The sequence below is a fragment of the Notolabrus celidotus genome, chromosome 7 (genome assembly GCF_009762535.1).
Source record: "Notolabrus celidotus isolate fNotCel1 chromosome 7, fNotCel1.pri, whole genome shotgun sequence".
NCBI lineage: Eukaryota > Metazoa > Chordata > Actinopteri > Labriformes > Labridae > Notolabrus > Notolabrus celidotus.
Window position 1 is genome coordinate 33,575,272 of NC_048278.1, and position 20,890 is coordinate 33,596,161.

Sequence of the window (20,890 nt, forward strand, 5' to 3'; positions counted from 1 at the left end):
TTTATTCTGATTGAATCAAGTTTTCATTTATTAACTGCAAATGAGATGCAACTCAAGAGACATTTCAAGTTCAATCATTTAGTAGATCTTTCTTTACTTTGTCTCTTTAAGGGATACCAGTAGTCTTTTTTATCCATGGGAGGTATTCACAGACGTCCATGTATGCATTATAATGAACACAGCGAGGCCTGAAACGACCAAAAGAAATGACCCCATAAATCTTCTTGTTGTGCACCACTCCTCCACCAGAGTCACCCTGAGAGACAGATAACATAAGGAAAATAACTTGACATGATGTCTTGAAAACTTGATGATTGTGAAGTTTACAAACATGAAATGACTGTAGGGTAAGAAACATCTCTAACTCACTGGAGTAGTAGACGCTACAGAAGATTTGCCGCAGAGCAGGTGTTGAAAGCTGTGCTCCTTGTGGAAGTCCGCCTGTTCTTTCTTTATGCAGTCCAAATACTTCTTACAGTCCACCGCCTCCATGTCTGCACACTGAAGAGTGTCTGATTCATGATCAACTACATGATAAGAATTAAGAAAAGTATTAAGCACAAAGTAAAAAATGTTTCGTTATCTTTTTTTTTTGCTTTATTTGTGATAAAGAAATGACAAGTGATATGACGAATAAAGGAAAGACAGAAACAAAAAACAAAAACAAAACAACAAAAAAAAGACAGGGAGTATACAGACATACACATATTAATGATTACAGTAATGTACGTTGTTGTTTTTTAAATATTTTTTTTAATCATTTCATCATTTCAAATTGTTAGGAAAATCATTCCTCCAACAAATCAGAACTTCTCCTTGGAATCAGGTTATTTATTATTTTCAACCTTCATCAAAACTGAAACAAACTCTGCTTTTATCTTCAAAGAATCAAATTGAACCCTTTAACTCTGGTTTGATCTACTCTACCCTGCATGCTCCTCAAACATCTAAAATGTGCGAGGTTGTGTTTGAAAAGCAAGAGCAGCATATTATATATTTTCCCTACACATGTTAGATAAAAATTACAAAGTATGTGATCTTAATATGTGCAGAAAGTTGACCAAGCACAAAAGTTACAATATGGACTATTGCTAAATAGTTCTTATAATCCATTTTTTAAATAACACCAATAAACAAAAGATTTAAGATTATTCTCACCTATTTCGTTTTGAGAATCTCAAGTTCTGTTCATGAAACCTGCAATCTGAAACGAAAGACTGAAAAGCAAAACATAATGAAAACAAACAGTTTCATTAGAAGTTTTGAAAAGGTGTTAAAAGTCTCATCAAATCAAAAACACAGGTTGTGTTTCTTTCTACAGAAATGTTAGTTCCTGCAAAGTGTAGCTTAGGGAAGATCATAACTCACATCTTCTTACGATCCTTACACTCCTTTGTAGTAGGAAGATCCACAGGTTTGATCCCGGAGGGATTATCAAGCTCCAGCAGCATGATGTCATGTTCCTTGCTCCGTTTAATAAGCTTCCATTTCTTATAGATCTTGTTCGATTTTATTTTACCTGGTGTTACTTGACCTTGACCTGAATGCACACCTAAATATGGAGTCATAATCCTAAAAATAAAAAGAGGTAAAAGAGGAACATCACTGAAGTACTGTTAAAACATCATTATCACATGATAATTACATATTTACTGAATATTAACAAATCATTGCGATCTTTCTGTTAGGAATGCTATCAGGAATAATAGATTGAATTTCTAAAAAACATAGTACAGTGTATTAGTATAAACTAAAAAAAAATGTTCCTCTCTTACAGATTCCAGAGGTAAAAGAGAACATTCACAGAATTATTGTCAATACATCTTAGTTCAGAAACAGGGGTAATAAATAACTGACTATTAACAAAAGCTAATATGTATCCATGTTCAAAAATGTATCAAGAATTCAGATTGAATATTTCATTATAGTATATACTGCTACAAGTGTATTTAAGAAAGACTGTCCCTCTCTCACTTCTTCTCGCAGTGAGCTGCAGTCAGGATCCAGCGGTTACTGATCAGAGAGCCACCGCACAAGAAGTTATGGGTCCCATCATTTCCAATCACCATGACATGGTACTGACGCTCATCATCTTTGCATACATGACCCCCATAGATTCTCTTCTGCAGATCCACAGCTGTGCTCACTGTGACACCTGAAAGAGAAAGTCCTCCACCAGGTGAGTGTGAGTTGGAACAAAAGTAGAAAACAACTTTTTAGACAACAATATACTACACATGGAGGAATGTCTTGTGAAGTATTGTAATAACATAACATAACATAACATAACATAACATAACATAACATAACATAACATAACATAACATAACATAACATAACATAGATGTGCTCATCAAGTGTCACTTCTAGGTTCAGACACAAGTTCTCACTGACATCACACCTCATGTAATTCCTGCTGTCTGAAGATACTAGTGTTAGAAATAATAACTAGTGATATAAAAGACTTTATCTGAGTCCACTCTCTGACCTTTAACACCTTTACTCTTATAATCCAGCAGCCATCACTTCCCATGTAGTTCCACTGACCTTACAAACAACCTCTGATAAGTTACCTCCTCTGGTGTGGCGTTGCTTTCATGGTTATTAATGGTTGGTAATAAATGGATATTCTATGCATGCATCATGCCCCTACATCTGTTGAACCTCAGAGGGTATCTTTTAGTCTAATGCTGCAAGTTCAGGAGGACAGCAAGTTCACAGAAACATGAAATACATCCTCAGAAATCCCTCTATTAGTGGTATTCCCTTTTCAGGATACTTAAGAGAAAACCTTTTAATAAATAAACCAATGAAGCAGATTTGAAAACAAAATGCTGACTACTCACCGACCCACAGCAAAAGGAGAAGAAGACGTGTCATGCCACCCATCTTTGCTTGACTGCCCTCCTGGTGCCACAGTGGTGCATTTTGAATGTTTTCACACTGCCCTGTTGGCACTCGATCCACCAATCACCTCACGATGATTTATCAAAACAACACCATTGGCTACAACGTCTTCACATTTGCAAATGTTTTGATCACCTATCAGGTGTTCTTTCCCTCGTGATACGGTCAGTGACTGTGTTCTCATCTCAGGGAGACTACACCAGTATGTTGCACATCATAACAGGTCTGAGTTTAAATAACCATAATTATTGTCTAAGTGAAACACAAGTTGGTCCTGAATGAATTCTTCAAAATCACTGAAATCAATTATATGCAAATGATGCTGTTCCTGTGTTCACGTTCATGATATCTGCTCACAGACCTGCCTTTTGTTCAAAACTTCTTCATGTCTGGCATAGAAACATCATCACCACTTTCCTGACCTTTTCATTGGTACATAGAAAAGCAAGTGCACCATGAAAACTGTTTGTTGTGTGAAAACATTGAACATCTTTAGTTCATGTCTCTAAAGATGAACTAAAGATGCCTCTGGACAGAAAGAGAATACGAGTGAGAAAAAGTGCGCCACATGTAGAGCTCATGTGACATGAAATGAGGAATTACCCCAAGTGTAGTGTTTGGGCTACCTTCACTAAGACCTAAATACTTAACACAACCACTAAAAACGCCATTTTCAATCCAACCACTGAAAAATATCTCCATTATGACAAGTTGGTGCTTTTTTAAGAGCAAGAAAATTCATATTTTACAATGTATTTACTTTTGCTGCAAAAGTCATCGTATGAACATTTGTACTCTGAGGGAAATAGATTGCAAACAATTGAGTGGGGTCATCCCTATGTTCCCACATTTCTAAGACATTTTCAAAATTAGGTCTTGTGTTCCTACATTTCCCTTCAATTTAAGCCCTATCCTCCCACAACATTTTTGGGAAACACTTTATTAAATATTTGCAATAAACAAAGAGATGGACGCACCAGGTCTAGCTAAAAGCTACATTCCCTCTGTAGTCCATTACTACTGGATAATAAGTTAGGTGTAATTGGCTACCAAATAAGGAGAAAGGGGGATAAAATGTGATACAAATTTATGAAAAAGGAAATGTGGGAACATAGGGCTGTGGGAAATTGGGGCTATGGGAACAAAGGGCTGTGGGAACATAAGGGGGAACATAAGGTTGTGGGAACATAGGGCTGTGGTAACATGGGGCTGTGGGAACAAATGGGCTGTGGGAACAAAACGCTGTGGGAACAAAACGCTGTGGGAACATAGGGCCTTGGGAACATTTAGCTGTGGGAACTTGGGGCTGTGGGAACTTGGGGCTGTGGGAACATTGGGCTGTGGGAACATAGGGCTGTGGGAACATTAGTCTGTGAGAACATAATGCTGCAGGAACATGGGGCTGTGAGAACAAAGGGCTGTGGGAGCATAGGGCTTTTGGAACATGAGGCTGTGGGAACATGGGGCTGTGGGAACATGGGGCTGTGGGAACAAAGGGCTATGGGAATAAACGGCTGTGGGAACATAGAGCTGTGGGAACATGGGGCTGTGGGAACATAAGGCTGTGGGAACATAGGGCTGTGGGAACATAGGGCCTAGGGAACATTTGGCTGTGGGAACATTGTGCTGTGGGAACATTGGGCTGTGGGAAAACAGGGCTGTGGGAACATGGGGCTGTGGGAGCATAGGGCTGTGGGAGCATAGGGCTGTGGGAGCATAGGGCTGTGGGAACATGGGGCTACGGGAACATGGGGATGTGGGAACATGGGGCTGTGGGAACATGGGGCTGTGGGAGCACAGGGCTGTGGGAGCATAGGGCTTTTGGAACATGGGGCTGTGGGAACATGGAGCTGTGGGAACATATGCACGCTCCCCAACTGAGTGACTGCAGACAAGTCAGGATTCAGGAGTGCATCCACAATTTTCCTTCAACTAGCGAGCCATTTTATTTGAACCAGAGCACGATAGCATGTTTATTTCTATCCTGAACATGTTGACATTTTTAGCTTTCATTACATGTTATTTTTCAAAGAAAATCAAACCAAAAGCTCTTTGAATCCACAGCACACACAAACTACAACTGCTTATTTTGCACTTTTCTATCGGCTCTACTGCATCTTGAAGTTGCTCAGAGTCATATTCGTCACGGTATGTTCACTAAAGCTTTGAACTTCAGGATTTATTTAGTAGATATTTGGCACCTTAGTAATGTTTCCTCTTAACACCATGGCTCATAAAAACCGAGGAGTTTGAATCTGCTTCATTGTATGATAGTACATCATATTTGAATAAATGGAACTGCAGAGCACTTTGGCTGCTCTTGTCTCTGCGGTGAGAGTATCTACATGTCCATTTAAATATCACTATCTATACGTTAATTTGCACAAGGATCTTTTTGTTCACTGACATCTAGGAATCAGTCACTGGAACAGACATGGAATATTCTGGGTGTAGCATACGTATTATTATTCTTTATTTATCTGCTCATGTCAGGCATTGATCTGAATTCTTACTAAACTGTTTGTTGAAGTCAATTAAAAGAAGATTTAATGACTATACAATAAATGGGTTATACTGCCTGACAAGTACTCTCACTTTTAGTTCTTAAAGTAAATTAAAACTTAAAGACTTTGGCTTTAATGGAAGAGGATTAGGACCACACACAAAAAAAAAACAATTGAGTGTTAGCACAGAAACAAATATGTGACATTATTTTTTATTCTGACTTTCTGAAGGAAATGTCTGACGAAGCAGTTAAAACAAGTCAGTGGATCTGGATGAGGAGAATTGATATCGGCAGGGGGTCAAAACAGAATTAAGGAAAGATTCAGTAGGGAGGGTAGAGCCTAGATTGGCATCCCATCTTGGCTCTGCCTCCCCTGTCTTCTAACATCTAGCTGCAGACTCTTCCTGTTGGGTGTTGGGTGGTGGGGACAACTCGGGTCCAGGTGGCAGAGCAGATTGCATTGGTGTTGTTACGACCTGGATCTTGCATGTACAGAGCCTCGGTCCATGTACGTGGCAATACTGGATGGGTTGGGTTATTAGATTGGGGTGTTCTGCTGGTGGATATGATGAACAATGGGAGCTGGCATGGAGAGGGGTTACTTTGGGACGTCTGAGCTAACTCTTCAATTTGTCGTTGGCCGAACTAAAGAACACATCATTGAAGGGAGGAGCCCACTTGATAACCCCAGTGATGTGCTGGCTCTCACTACCCATCTATCCTTTCTATCTCAGGCTTTGGGGGACATCAGGATCCATGGAGTAGGCTACTAAACTTATCAGTCGAGGGCAAAGTGAGGTGGGTTTCTTCAAGGCAGTGTTTATCTCATATTAATGTCAGAGTTATGAGGGGGAAAAAAGACACATCATAAGAAAATATAGTCTTGTTGGCCTAACCCCCATTTTTGGAGACTATAAATGACTATACATACAGACTATGGTCTCCTGTCTGTCATCATCAACAAGAAATACTTTGTACTCTTCATACAAGAGCTTGATTTTGGTAAAAAATCTAATCATATCTGAACTTTTCTGGTCTTGATATTCTCATTCATCAGCCACTTCCCTTTGCACATCAATGCATGATTGTATATCCCAACTTTTCACAATGCATTGTGTGAGTGCAATATAAAAGGTATGACAGCTCTTCAAAGTTGTGTATGCTATTAACAGTCACTATACAGTGAGTAGAGTGTAGTTTTCAACACAGTCTGAGAGGCCTATTATCTCACAGCCATCCATTGTGCTAAACCCTTACTTTCATACCATTTGTGGTCAGTATGTCCTCATGTTCATGTCTGTTCCCCTAAAACAGCAACTTTTTCTCCCCCTCTGTCAATGCACTAGTAGTATTTTAGTATATATTTGAAAAACATACTAATAACATCCAGTCCTGCTTTTATCACCTTAGGAATATTGCCCGGATAAGATCAATGTTGAGTTTTAATGACACGCAAACAATTATTCATGCTTTTTATTTCTTCTAGGTTAGATTACTGTAATAGGCTTTTAACAGGTATAACTCAAAAATATATCAATCGACTACAGTTGGTACAAAATTCAGCAGCAATACTTTTAACCAAAACCAAGAAGAGAGAGCACATTACTCCTGTTTTAACCCTCCTGTTTTGTTGGTTTCTCTGGAACAGCAATAATGTTCCTGGGTCAATTTGACCCGGGCATATTCAATTATCCAAAAGTGTCAGAACCCCAAAAAATCCCAAAACACATTTTCTTTAAATCAAATTTTAACTCCATTATTAACCATTTAAATCAAGATTTGGTCCATCGGTGTTCTTTTATTCTCACAGATCATGGTTCAATGAGGATAACTCGTTTTTCATTATAATTCATGTTAAATCTTTTTTAATGTACGTTGGAAAGCGCTAAATATAAATACAATAGTTTGACATGACAAAGATTTTTGTTTATTTTATTTTAAATGTAGATTTTTTTTATTTTTATGAAGTGATGTTAGTAAATGAACACGACTCCTCTTCTGTCACATGCTGCCCAGATTTTTGTGCTGCATTTAGCTGGTTTGGAACTCATATATTGCCTAAAATAGACTTTAAAAAGGGTCAATTTGACCCGCAACATAACAGGAGGGTTAATGACCCTTCACTTGCTGTCCATTGCTTTTAGAATAGATTTTAAGCTTTTGCTTATCCCTTTAAAAGCACTTCACAGCCTGGCCCCTGAATATTTATATGAGTTGCTGTCACCCTACCAGCAGACACAGCCACAGATCCTCAGGCAGGAATCTCCATAAAGTTCCAGTCACAAACTTAACATCGAAGGGTGACCAAGCATTTGCTGCGCAGGCTCCACGACTATGGAACAATTTGCCTGAGGATCTCAGGAGAGCTGCATCAATATCTTCTTTTAAAACACAGCTGAAAACATATTTTTTATCAGAAGGCCTTCTTGTAATATTGTTTTATCCACGATGCTACTACTATTATTAACATTTTTCTTATATTCACTCATTTTTTTATTCGTTTTACTGATTTTAATGTTTTAATTGCTTTTAGTAGTTTCTCTTTTGCTCTTTTATTCAGCTGTTTCACTTAAATTGTCTTATTAGCTCTATATGCCCCCCATGCATTGTTTATTATTGTGGGTTTTTATGATGTAAAGCACTTTGTAATGTCTGTTTTGGTAAGTGCTTTATTATTATTATTATTATTATTATTATTATTATTATTATTATTATTATTATTATTATTATTATGTATTTAATTATTGTTATTGTTATTGTTTTTGTTATTATAATTATTATTATTATGTATTTATTTAATTATTATTATTATTATTATTATTATGTATTTAATTATTGTTATTGTTATTGTTATTTTTATTATTATTATTATTATTATTTATTTAATTGTTGTTTTTGTTGTTGTTATTATTATTATTATTATTATTATTATTATTATTATTATATTTTCATTGATTTAAACAAGACGACTGTCTTGAAGCAGAACAGTCAGGCTTAGTTAACTAAGAGGATGAAATGTTGATGATGAAATGCCAAAAACAATTAGACTCCAATTTATTTTTACTCAGAAACAACTCAAATGTTAGCAAACTGAGCAGTTCCCAAGTCACAATCAGTCTCATTAAACTCACTGGAGTCTTAAAACACTGCTCTAATGTAAATCACTTAAGAAAAGGTTGATAAAGGATTAGCTTTCTTTTTAGATTTCTCTCCATAAAATGTGGTCTCACACTCAGCTGTGTTGTCTGTCTTTGGCACTCACCATATTTTCCTTTTTAACTGTTAGCTTAAGATTAAACGTCGGGGTTTGGATGAGGGTGACTCAGTCAAATTTGCCATTGCCTTATCAAAACAATGGAGCTCACACACCCTGCGCTTTTATCTCCTGAATTTACCTTGTGGTGTGTCAAATGGAAATGAATACAACTTTGGCACCCTGCAACCGCACATGCTTTACAGTCAGTGTATCCAACTGTTCATTCAAATATCTCTATCTCATAGTAAGAATACAAAAGGCTCTTTTTGTTCACTGACATGATAGAGTTTGTGTAGCTTTTAGAAACAAGCTCAATGTATTTGTTGATGTTGTAATGCACCAGGAGATAGTCCTTCACAGTAATTCATTTTCATGTATCAGGTGTATCAGTAAGACACATTTTTATATTTCAGTGTTACACTCCTTCTCTTTCTCACTTTGTTACACTCACGCCAGAAAATATGCATTATCTGCTTGCAGGTTTTCTTTGATGTGATGTGCTTTAAAAATAAAATCCAAGTTAATGGCGTTTGCAAGTCGCTTTCCGCTCTCTATTTTTTGTTTTCCAAATGTTTTACTGTCACTTTGAGATACAATCAAACAGTCCTGACACCACCCCCTGTGTCTCCAGCTCCAACCCAGCAGCTCTACTTCGGCCCTACTCTGTAAGGGATAATGTGTGGTTAGAGGGTTGCTATTGGAAAAAGAATCCTTCAGGTTGAAGTTTTTTTTTTAAAGATAGTCCCAGTGATTTCACATCAGTCAGCGTTCTGTGTCGATGGATTCTTATCTGCCTGTTGCAGTGGATTTAACATGAAACTGTCCCCATTCAGCTCTCCTTCTCTGAGCTCTGCTGTTCACACACCTTTAAAAACAAACTAATGTCACAACTTTGAACCCTGCTGCTATCATCACCACCACTCAGGGTTTAAGTTTCTTTGTAGAGCCCGGTAACCTAAAGTTTCTCTCACCTGCTCCGCTCATCGCTAATATTGATGGACAGGATCCAATATGCAAACATCCTTAGCCTGCCGATTTAGCATGCTAGCCGAAGCTTACATTTTAGCCACATTTTGTACCAATATGATGCTAACGGAAGCTAACAGTTTTACCTCACCTTGGTCTATGGTGGCAACAAGGAGAAGCTGAATGTGCCAGAACGCTTTTTGTTATACATGACGTGTGATCAGTTTGACTCTGGCGTTGCTCATGTTAAAGAAAGTTATTAACCGTCTTCAAGGAGTTTGGACCAATCAGAATCAAGCATCTTACACAACCGGAAGATCAGTAAGATAGTAAGACAGTAAGACATCCATGATCTGTTTGACTCAACTTTCATCTCATGATGTCATTCAAGTGTAGATTTATTTTTCAATATTTTCCATCAGTGAATCATGAAGATTGGACCATTGTTTAAAGGCCATAAGGTCGACCTTCATTAATTTGAGATGACCAAAACAAATACTTATATCACTTTTAACAGACAAACTAATGTAGCTCTAGTGAAGGTTCGGACAGGAAGACTATAAGAGCATTCAGGGCAGTGGTTTAACTCTCCTCCCTCTTGCTCAATAGCTTAACCTCTTCCAGCTGCGTGCTCCTGGAGCCATCATTGGTTAATCAGCGGCGGCTGTCATCCAATAGCACAGTGGCACGACCTTATCGTCAGCCTATCAACTTCCTGCTGCTGTCTTTCTAAATCTCTCTCTCTCAATCTCTCTCTCTCTCTCTCTCTCTCTCTCTCTCTCTCTCTCTCTCTCTCTCTCTCTCTCTCTCTCTCTCTCTCTCTCTCTCTCTCTCTCTCTCTCTCTCTCTCTCTCTCTCTCTCTCCAGCTAGTTCCTTGCTGTAGATAGTTCGCATCCCTCCACCCGGTCTCTGCAAGTCCTCAATTCCTAGAAATCCTCAGCCACCGCCACCAGTGTCTGGACTCTAGGGGGATTTCTTTTGCTGCCAGATTCACACTTATGCTCACAAAATGATCCCATAGAGTCCTTGAACCAAAGATTTCTGTCAAAGTTCATTCTTCATTAAGTTGTAATAAATGACATTTCACTCTTCAAATTTTGTCTCTCCTGATTGAAATAGAGAGCCACTGGTTGTTAGTAGATACTCACTATAACAGCTTGAGATTCATCTGAAATTCACCTGGTGGTGTTTTGCAGGTGAGAAACTCACCTGGTGGACCTTTGTTAAGTACCTGTCTGCCACCTAGTGGGTTGTTCTTTATTGCAGGCTGTACACCTGAGATCAGTCGGGTACCTTTCATCAGCAGGTGTCATTGTTTCTACACTCTTTGAAAGGACAAGAGCTGAAACACACTGAGTTCAAATAAAGAAAAGTTCAATGATCCACAAAATAAGAGGTGTTCCCCAAATGTTGTGCAAAGATTAAAGTCATGTTGAAATCCATCATTTCATTCAACACTGACTTAATATTAACCTGAGGGTTAAAAATAGAAAATAGGAAAATACTGAGGGCTTTCCTCTTGTAGTTGACCCAACCTCATATTAACCCTTTATTGATTGGTTAACCACTAAAGTTTGTTATCCACCACACCTTCAACATTCTGACTGAACTGAACTTTGACACTTAATCATATTACTCCTGGACAGAATCCAAATCCATACTGTTATTTTATTATTATTATTATTATTATTATTATTATTATTATTATTATTATTATTATTATTATTATTATTATTATTATTATTATTATTATTATTATTTTCAAATTATGGACAAACAGGGTTACTCTTTACAACTGGGAGGTTAAAATTACTATGCATGTACTCTTTATCATATCTGTATGGAGGTTGCTGTAAAGTGATACCTTAAACACTGTTTTTTGAAACAATCATCCTGAATTAGTGCTAATGCTTGGTCTAAATGATCTTTTAAAAAAGACAGACACTTATTTATTCTGATTGAATCAAGTTTTCATTTATTAACTGCAAATGAGATGCAACTCAAGAGACATTTCAAGTTGAATCATTTCGTACATCTTTCTTTACTTTGTCTCTTTACTTGATGCCAGCAGTCTTTTTTATCCATTTAAGGTATTTACAGACATCCATGTATGCATCATAACTAAAACAGCTTGGAATGCCATCACCAAAAGAAATGACCCCATAAAGCTTGCCGTTGTGCAGCACTCCTCCACCAGAGTCACCCTAAGAGACAGATATCAGAAGGAACAGAATTTGACATGATGTCCTGAAAACTTGATGATTGTGAAGTTGTAAAACATGAAATGACTGTAGGGTAAGAAACATCTCTAACTCACTGGAGTAGCAATCGCTACAGAAGATTGGCCACAGAGCAGGTGTTGAAAGCTGTGCTCCTTGTAGAATTTCGGCCATCTGGTCTTTAAGCATTTCAAATAGTCCTTACAGTCCACCGCCTCCATGTCTGCACACTGAAGAGTGTCTGATTCATGATCAACTACATGATAAGAATTAAGAAAAGTATTAAGCACAAAGTAAAAAATGTTTCGTTATCTTTTTTTTTTGCTTTATTTGTGATAAAGAAATGACAAGTGATATGACGAATAAAGGAAAGACAGAAACAAAAAACAAAAACAAAACAACAAAAAAAAAGACAGGGAGTATACAGACATACACATATTAATGATTACAGTAATGTACGTTGTTGTTTTTTAAATATTTTTTTTAATCATTTCATCATTTCAAATTGTTAGGAAAATCATTCCTCCAACAAATCAGAACTTCTCCTTGGAATCAGGTTATTTATTATTTTCAACCTTCATCAAAACTGAAACAAACTCTGCTTTTATCTTCAAAGAATCAAATTGAACCCTTCAACTCTGGTTTGATCTACTCTACCCTGCATGCTCCTCAAACATCTAAAATGTGCGAGGTTGTGTTTGAAAAGCAAGAGCAGCATATTATATATTTTCCCTACACATGTTAGATAAAAATTACAAAGTATGTGATCTTAATATGTGCAGAAAGTTGACCAAGCACAAAAGTTACAATATGGACTATTGCTAAATAGTTCTTATAATCCATTTTTTAAATAACACCAATAAACAAAAGATTTAAGATTATTCTCACCTATTTTGTTTTGAGAATCTAAAGTTCTGTTCATGAAACCGGCAATCTGAAACGAAAGACTGAAATACAAAACATAATGAAAACAAACAGTTTCATTAGAAGTTTTGAAAAGGTGTTAAAAGTCTCATTGAATCAAAAACACAGATTGTGTTTCTTTCTACAGAAATGTTAGTTTCTGCAAAGTGTAGCTTAGGAAAGATCATAACTCACATCTTCTTACGATCCTTACACTCCTTTGTAGTAGGAAGATCCACAGGTTTGATCCCGGAGGGATTATCAAGCTCCAGCAGCATGATGTCATGTTCCTTGCTCCGTTTAATAAGCTTCCATTTCTTATAGATCTTGTTCGATTTTATTGCGCCGGGTGTTCCTAGATTTCGACCTGGATGCACACCTAAATATGGAGTCATAACCCTAAAAACAAGAAGAGGTGAAAGAGGAACATCACTGAAGTACTGTTAAAACATCATTATCACATGATCATTACATATTTACTGAATATTAAAAAATAATTGCAATCTTTCTGTTAGGAATGCTATCAGGGATATCAGATTGAAATTTGAAGTTTATAAAAATACAGTACAGTGTATTAGTATGAACTAAAAAAACACGTTCCTCTCTTACAGATTCCAGAGGTAAAAAAGAACATTCACTGAGTTACTGTCAATACATCTTAGTTCAGAAACAGGGTTAATAAATAATAATAATAATAAATAACTGAACTTTAACAAAAGCTAATATGTATCCATGTTTAGAAAGCTATCAAGAATTCAGATTGAATATTTCATCAGAAAATATACTGCTACAAGTGTATTTAATAAAGACTGTCCCTCTCTCACTTCTTCTCGCAGTGAGCTGCAGTCAGGATCCAGCGGTTACTGATCAGAGAGCCACCACACAAGAAGTCATGGGTCCCATTATTTCCAATCACCATGACATGGTACTGACGCTCATCATCTTTGCATACATGACCCCCATAGATTCTCTTCTGCAGATCCACAGCTGTGCTCACTGTGACACCTGAAAGAGAAAGTCCTCCACCAGGTGAGTGTGAGTTGGAACAAAAGTAGAAAACAACTTTTTAGACAACAATATACTACACATGGAGGAATGTCTTGTGAAGTATTGTAATAACATAACATAACATAACATAACATAACATAACATAACATAACATAACATAACATAACATAACATAACATAGATGTGCTCATCAAGTGTCACTTCTAGGTTCAGACACAAGTTCTCACTGACATCACACCTCATGTAATTCCTGCTGTCTGAAGATACTAGTGTTAGAAATAATAACTAGTGATATAAAAGACTTTATCTGAGTCCACTCTCTGACCTTTAACACCTTTACTCTTATAATCCAGCAGCCATCACTTCCCATGTAGTTCCACTGACCTTACAAACAACCTCTGATAAGTTACCTCCTCTGGTGTGGCGTTGCTTTCATGGTTATTAATGGTTGGTAATAAATGGATATTCTATGCATGCATCATGCCCCTACATCTATTGAACCTCAGAGGGTATCTTTTAGTCTAATGCTGCAAGTTCAGGAGGACAGCAAGTTCACAGAAACATGAAATACATCCTCAGAAATCCCTCTATTAGTGGTATTCCCTTTTCAGGATACTTAAGAGAAAACCTTTTAATAAATAAACCAATGAAGCAGATTTGAAAACAAAATGCTGACTACTCACCGACCCACAGCAAAAGGAGAAGAAGACGTGTCATGCCACCCATCTTTGCTTGACTGCCCTCCTGGTGCCACAGTGGTGCATTTTGAATGTTTTCACACTGCCCTGTTGGCACTCGATCCACCAATCACCTCACGATGATTTATCAAAACAACACCATTGGCTACAACGTCTTCACATTTGCAAATGTTTTGATCACCTATCAGGTGTTCTTTCCCTCGTGATACGGTCAGTGACTGTGTTCTCATCTCAGGGAGACTACACCAGTATGTTGCACATCATAACAGGTCTGAGTTTAAATAACCATAATTATTGTCTAAGTGAAACACAAGTTGGTCCTGAATGAATTCTTCAAAATCACTGAAATCAATTATATGCAAATGCTGCTGTACCCTTGTTCACGTTCATGATATCTGCTCACAGACCTGCCTTTTGTTCAAAACTTCTTCATGTCTGGCATAGAAACATCATCACCACTTTCCTGACCTTTTCATTGGTACATAGAAAAGCAAGTGCACCATGAAAACTGTTTATAGTGTGAAAACATTGAACATATTTAGTTCATGTCTCTAAAGATGAGCTAAAGATGCCTCTGGACAGAAAGAGAATACGAGTGAGAAAAAGTGCGCCAAGTGTAGTGTTTGGGCTACCTTCACTAAGACCTAAATACTTAACACAACCACTAAAAACGCCATTTTCAATCCAACCACTGAAAAATGTCTCCATTATGACAAGTTGGTGCTTTTTTAAGAGCAAGAAAATTCATATTTTACAATGTATTTACTTTTGCTGCAAAAGTCATTAGAATCGTATGAACATTTGTACTCTGAGGGAAATAGATTGCAAACAATTGAGTGGGGTCATCCCTATGTTCCCACATTTCTAAGACATTTTCAAAATTAGGTCTTGTGTTCCTACATTTCCCTTCAATTTAAGCCCTATCCTCCCACAACATTTTTGGGAAACACTTTATTAAATTTTTGCAATAAACAAAGAGATGGACGCACCAGGTCTAGCTAAAAGCTACATTCCCTCTGTAGTCCATTACTACTGGATAATAAGTTAGGTGTAATTGGCTACCAAATAAGGAGAAAGGGGGATAAAATGTGATACAAATTTATGAAAAAGGAAATGTGGGAACATAGGGCTGTGGGAAATTGGGGCTATGGGAACAAAGGGCTGTGGGAACATAAGGGGGAACATAAGGTTGTGGGAACATAGGGCTGTGGGAACATGGGGCTGTGGGAACAAATGGGCTGTGGGAACAAAACGCTGTGGGAACAAAACGCTGTGGGAACATAGGGCCTTGGGAACATTTAGCTGTGGGAACTTGGGGCTGTGGGAACTTGGGGCTGTGGGAAAATTGGGCTGTGGGAACATAGGGCTGTGGGAACATGGGGCTGCGGGAACATTAGTCTGTGAGAACATAATGCTGCAGGAACATGGGGCTGTGAGAACAAAGGGCTGTGGGAGCATAGGGCTTTTGGAACATGAGGCTGTGGGAACATGGGGCTGTGGGAACATAAGGCTGTGGGAACATGGGGCTGTGGGAACAAAGGGCTATGGGAATAAACGGCTGTGGGAACATAGAGCCGTGGGAACATGGGGCTGTGGGAACATAAGGCTGTGGGAACATAGGGCTGTGGGAACATAGGGCCTAGGGAACATTTGGCTGTGGGAACGTGGGGCTGTGGGAACTTGGGGCTGTGGGAACATGGGGCTGTGGGAACAAATGGGTTGTGGGAACATAAGGCTTTGGGAACATAGGGCTTTGGGAACATAGGGCTGTGGGAACTTGGGGCTGTGGGAACAAATGGGATGTGGGAACATAGGGCTGTGGGAACATAAGGCTTTGGGAACATAGGGCTGTGGGAACATAGGGCTGTGGGAACATAGGGATGTGGGAACATAGGGCTGTGGGAACATTGTGCTGTGGGAACATTGGGCTGTGGGAAAACAGGGCTGTGGGAACATGGGGCTGTGGGAGCATGGGGCTGTGGGAGCATAGGGCTGTGGGAGCATAGGGCTGTGGGAACATGGCGCTACGGGAACATGGGGATGTGGGAACATGGGGCTGTGGGAACATGGGGCTGTGGGAGCACAGGGCTGTGGGAGCATAGGGCTTTTGGAACATGGGGCTGTGGGAACATGGAGCTGTGGGAACATATGCACGCTCCCCAACTGAGTGACTGCAGACAAGTCAGGATTCAGGAGTGCATCCACAATTTTCCTTCAACTAGCGAGCCATTTTATTTGAACCAGAGCACGATAGCATGTTTATTTCTATCCTGAACATGTTGACATTTTTAGCTTTCATTACATGTTATTTTTCAAAGAAAATCAAACCAAAAGCTCTTTGAATCCACAGCACACACAAACTACAACTGCTTATTTTGCACTTTTCTATCGGCTCTACTGCATCTTGAAGTTGCTCAGAGTCATATTCGTCACGGTATGTTCACTAAAGCTTTGAACTTCAGGATTTATTTAGTAGATATTTGGCACCTTAGTAATGTTTCCTCTTAACACCATGGCTCATAAAAACCGAGGAGTTTGAATCTGCTTCATTGTATGATAGTACATCATATTTGAATAAATGGAACTGCAGAGCACTTTGGCTGCTCTTGTCTCTGCGGTGAGAGTATCTACATGTCCATTTAAATATCACTATCTATACGTTAATTTGCACAAGGAGCTTTTTGTTCACTGACATCTAGGAATCAGTCACTGGAACAGACATGGAATATTCTGAGTGTAGCATACGTATTATTATTCTTTATTTATCTGCTCATGTCAGGCATTGATCTGAATTCTTACTAAACTGTTTGTTGAAGTCAATTAAAAGAAGATTTAACGACTATACAATAAATGGGTTATACTGCCTGACAAATACTCTCACTTTTAGTTCTTAAAGTAAATTAAAACTTAAAGACTTTGGCTTTAATGGAAGAGGATTAGGACCACACACAAAGAAACAATTGAGGGCTAGCACAGAAACAAATATGTGACATTATTTTTTATTCTGACTTTCTGAAGGAAATGTCTGACGAAGCAGTTAAAACAAGTCAGTGGATCTGGATGAGGAGAATTGATATCAGCAGGGGGTCAAAACAGAATTAAGGAAAGATTCAGTAGGGAGGGTAGAGCCTAGATTGGCATCCCATCTTGGCTCTGCCTCCCCTGTCTTCTAACATCTAGCTGCAGACTCTTCCTGTTGGGTGTTGGGTGGTGGGGACTGCTCGGGTCCAGGTGGCAGAGCAGATTGCATTGGTGTTGTTACGACCTGGAGCTTGCATGTACAGAGCCTGGGTCCATGTACGTGGCAATACTGGATGGGTTGGGTTATTAGATTGGGGTGTTCTGCTGGTGGATATGATGAACAATGGGAGCTGGCATGGAGAGGGGTTACTTTGGGACGTCTGAGCTAACTCTTCAATTTGTCGTTGGCCGAACTAAAGAACATATCATTGAAGGGAGGAGCCCACTTGATAACCCCAGTGATGTGCTGGCTCTCACTACCCATCTATCCTTTCTATCTCAGGCTTTGGGGGACATCAGGATCCATGGAGTAGGCTACTAAACTTATCAGTCGAGGGCAAAGTGAGGTGGGTTTCTTCAAGGCAGTGTTTATCTCATATTAATGTCAGAGTTATGAGGGGGAAAAAAGACACATCATAAGAAAATATAGTCTTGTTGGCCTAACCCCCATTTTTGGAGACTATAAATGACTATACATACAGACTATGGTCTCCTGTCTGTCATCATCAACAAGAAATACTTTGTACTCTTCATACAAGAGCTTGATTTTGGTAAAAAATCTAATCATATCTGAACTTTTCTGGTCTTGATATTCTCATTCATCAGCCACTTCCCTTTGCACATCAATGCATGATTGTATATCCCAACTTTTCACAATGCATTGTGTGAGTGCAATATAAAAGGTATGACAGCTCTTCAAAGTTGTGTATGCTATTAACAGTCACTATACAGTGAGTAGAGTGTAGTTTTCAACACAGTCTGAGAGGCCTATTATCTCACAGCCATCCATTGTGCTAAACCCTTACTTTCATACCATTTGTGGTCAGTATGTCCTCATGTTCATGTCTGTTCCCCTAAAACAGCAACTTTTTCTCCCCCTCTGTCAATGCACTAGTAGTATTTTAGTATATATTTGAAAAACATACTAATAACATCCAGTCCTGCTTTTATCACCTTAGGAATATTGCCCGGATAAGATCAATGTTGAGTTTTAATGACACGCAAACAATTATTCATGCTTTTTATTTCTTCTAGGTTAGATTACTGTAATAGGCTTTTAACAGGTATAACTCAAAAATATATCAATCGACTACAGTTGGTACAAAATTCAGCAGCAATACTTTTAACCAAACCAAGAAGAGAGAGCACATTACTCCTGTTTTAACCCTCCTGTTTTGTTGGTTTCTCTGGAACAGCAATAATGTTCCTGGGTCAATTTGACCCGGGCATATTCAATTATCCAAAAGTGTCAGAACCCCAAAAAATCCCAAAACACATTTTCTTTAAATCAAATTTTAACTCCATTATTAACCATTTAAATCAAGATTTGGTCCATCGGTGTTCTTTTATTCTCACAGATCATGGTTCAATGAGGATAACTCGTTTTTCATTATAATTCATGTTAAATCTTTTTTAATGTACGTTGGAAAGCGCTAAATATAAATACAATAGTTTGACATGACAAAGATTTTTGTTTATTTTATTTTAAATTTAGATTTTTTTTATTTTTATGAAGTGATGTTAGTAAATGAACACGACTCCTCTTCTGTCACATGCTGCCCAGATTTTTGTGCTGCATTTAGCTGGTTTGGAACTCATATATTGCCTAAAATAGACTTTAAAAAGGGTCAATTTGACCCGCAACATAACAGGAGGGTTAATGACCCTTCACTTGCTGTCCATTGCTTTTAGAATAGATTTTAAGCTTTTGCTTATCCCTTTAAAAGCACTTCACAGCCTGGCCCCTGAATATTTATATGAGTTGCTGTCACCCTACCAGCAGACACAGCCACAGATCCTCAGGCAGGAATCTCCATAAAGTTCCAGTCACAAACTTAACATCGAAGGGTGACCAAGCATTTGCTGCGCAGGCTCCACGACTATGGAACAATTTGCCTGAGGATCTCAGGAGAGCTGCATCAATATCTTCTTTTAAAACACAGCTGAAAACATATTTTTTATCAGAAGGCCTTCTTGTAATATTGTTTTATCCACGATGCTACTACTATTATTAACATTTTCTTATATTCACTCATTTTTTTATTCGTTTTACTGATTTTAATGTTTTAATTGCTTTTAGTAGTTTCTCTTTTGCTCTTTTATTCAGCTGTTTCACTTAAATTGTCTTATTAGCTCTATATGCCCCCCATGCATTGTTTATTATTGTGGGTTTTTATGATGTAAAGCACTTTGTAATGTCTGTTTTGGTAAGTGCTTTATTATTATTATTATTATTATTATTATTATTATTATTATTATTATTATTATTATTATGTATTTAATTATTGTTATTGTTATTGTTTTTGTTATTATAATTATAATTATTATTATTATGTATTTATTTAATTATTATTATTATTATTATTATTATTATTATTATGTATTTAATTATTGTTATTGTTATTTTTATTATTATTATTATTATTATTTATTTAATTGTTGTTTTTGTTGTTGTTATTATTATTATTATTATTATTATTATTATTATATTTTCATTGATTTAAACAAGACGACTGTCTTGAAGCAGAACAGTCAGGCTTAGTTAACTAAGAGGATGAAATGTTGATGATGAAATGCCAAAAACAATTGGACTCCAATTTATTTTTACTCAGAAACAACTCAAATGTTAGCAAACTGAGCAGTTCCCAAGTCACAATCAGTCTCATTAAACTCACTGGAGTCTTAAAACACTGCTCTAATGTAAATCACTCAAGAAAAGGTTGATAAAGGATTAGCTTTCTTTTTAGATTTCTCTCCATAAAATGTGGTCTCACACTCAGCTGTGTTGTCTGTCTTTGGCACTCACCATATTTTCCTTTTTAACTGTTAGCTTAAGATTAAACGTCGGGGTTTGGATGAGGGTGACTCAGTCAAATTTGCCATTGCCTTATCAAAACAATGGAGCTCACACACCCTGCGCTTTTATCTCCTGAATTTACCTTGTGGTGTGTCAAATGGAAATGAATACAACTTTGGCACCCTGCAACCGCACATGCTTTACAGTCAGTGTATCCAACTGTTCATTCAAATATCTCTATCTCATAGTAAGAATACAAAAGGCTCTTTTTGTTCACTGACATGATGGAGTTTGTGGAGCTTTTAGAAACACACAGAGCTCTATGTATTTGTTGATATTGTAATGTACCAGGAGCAGAGGCGTCAAGTAACAAAGTACATATACTTTGT

At 37.8% G+C, this 20,890-nt stretch overlaps 1 protein-coding gene across 2 annotated transcripts; it reads right to left on the minus strand.

The window, feature by feature from the left end:
- Positions 1 to 14,515, minus strand: LOC117816083 (trypsin-2-like). Of its 2 annotated transcripts, none has more exons than XM_034688190.1 (6): positions 14,450 to 14,515; positions 13,583 to 13,763; positions 12,954 to 13,157; positions 12,744 to 12,802; positions 370 to 527; positions 1 to 256 (listed from the first exon to the last, which is right to left on the minus strand). In XM_034688190.1, exons 1-6 carry the CDS (start codon positions 14,490 to 14,492, stop codon positions 107 to 109), a joined length of 795 nt encoding a protein of 264 aa, XP_034544081.1. In that variant the 5' UTR covers positions 14,493 to 14,515; the 3' UTR covers positions 1 to 106. The 2 variants fall into 2 exon arrangements, with proteins under 2 accessions (XP_034544081.1, XP_034544082.1); XM_034688191.1 differs by lacking the exons at positions 1 to 256; positions 370 to 527 and adding exons at positions 11,600 to 11,840; positions 11,954 to 12,111.
- Between the last annotated feature and the right edge of the window lie 6,375 nt (positions 14,516 to 20,890).

Excerpts from the sequence above, each read along its gene's own strand:
- LOC117816083 (XM_034688190.1), bottom strand. The coding sequence starts at position 14,492 with ATGGGTGGCATGACACGTCTTCTTCTCCTTTTGCTGTGGGTCG. Across the intron at positions 12,803-12,953 it reads TGTAAGGATCGTAAGAAGAT|TCTTTCGTTTCAGATTGCCG; the intron begins GTGAGTTATGAT and ends TTTGTATTTCAG. Across the intron at positions 528-12,743 it reads AGATTCTCAAAACAAAATAG|TTGATCATGAATCAGACACT; the intron begins GTGAGAATAATC and ends CTTATCATGTAG.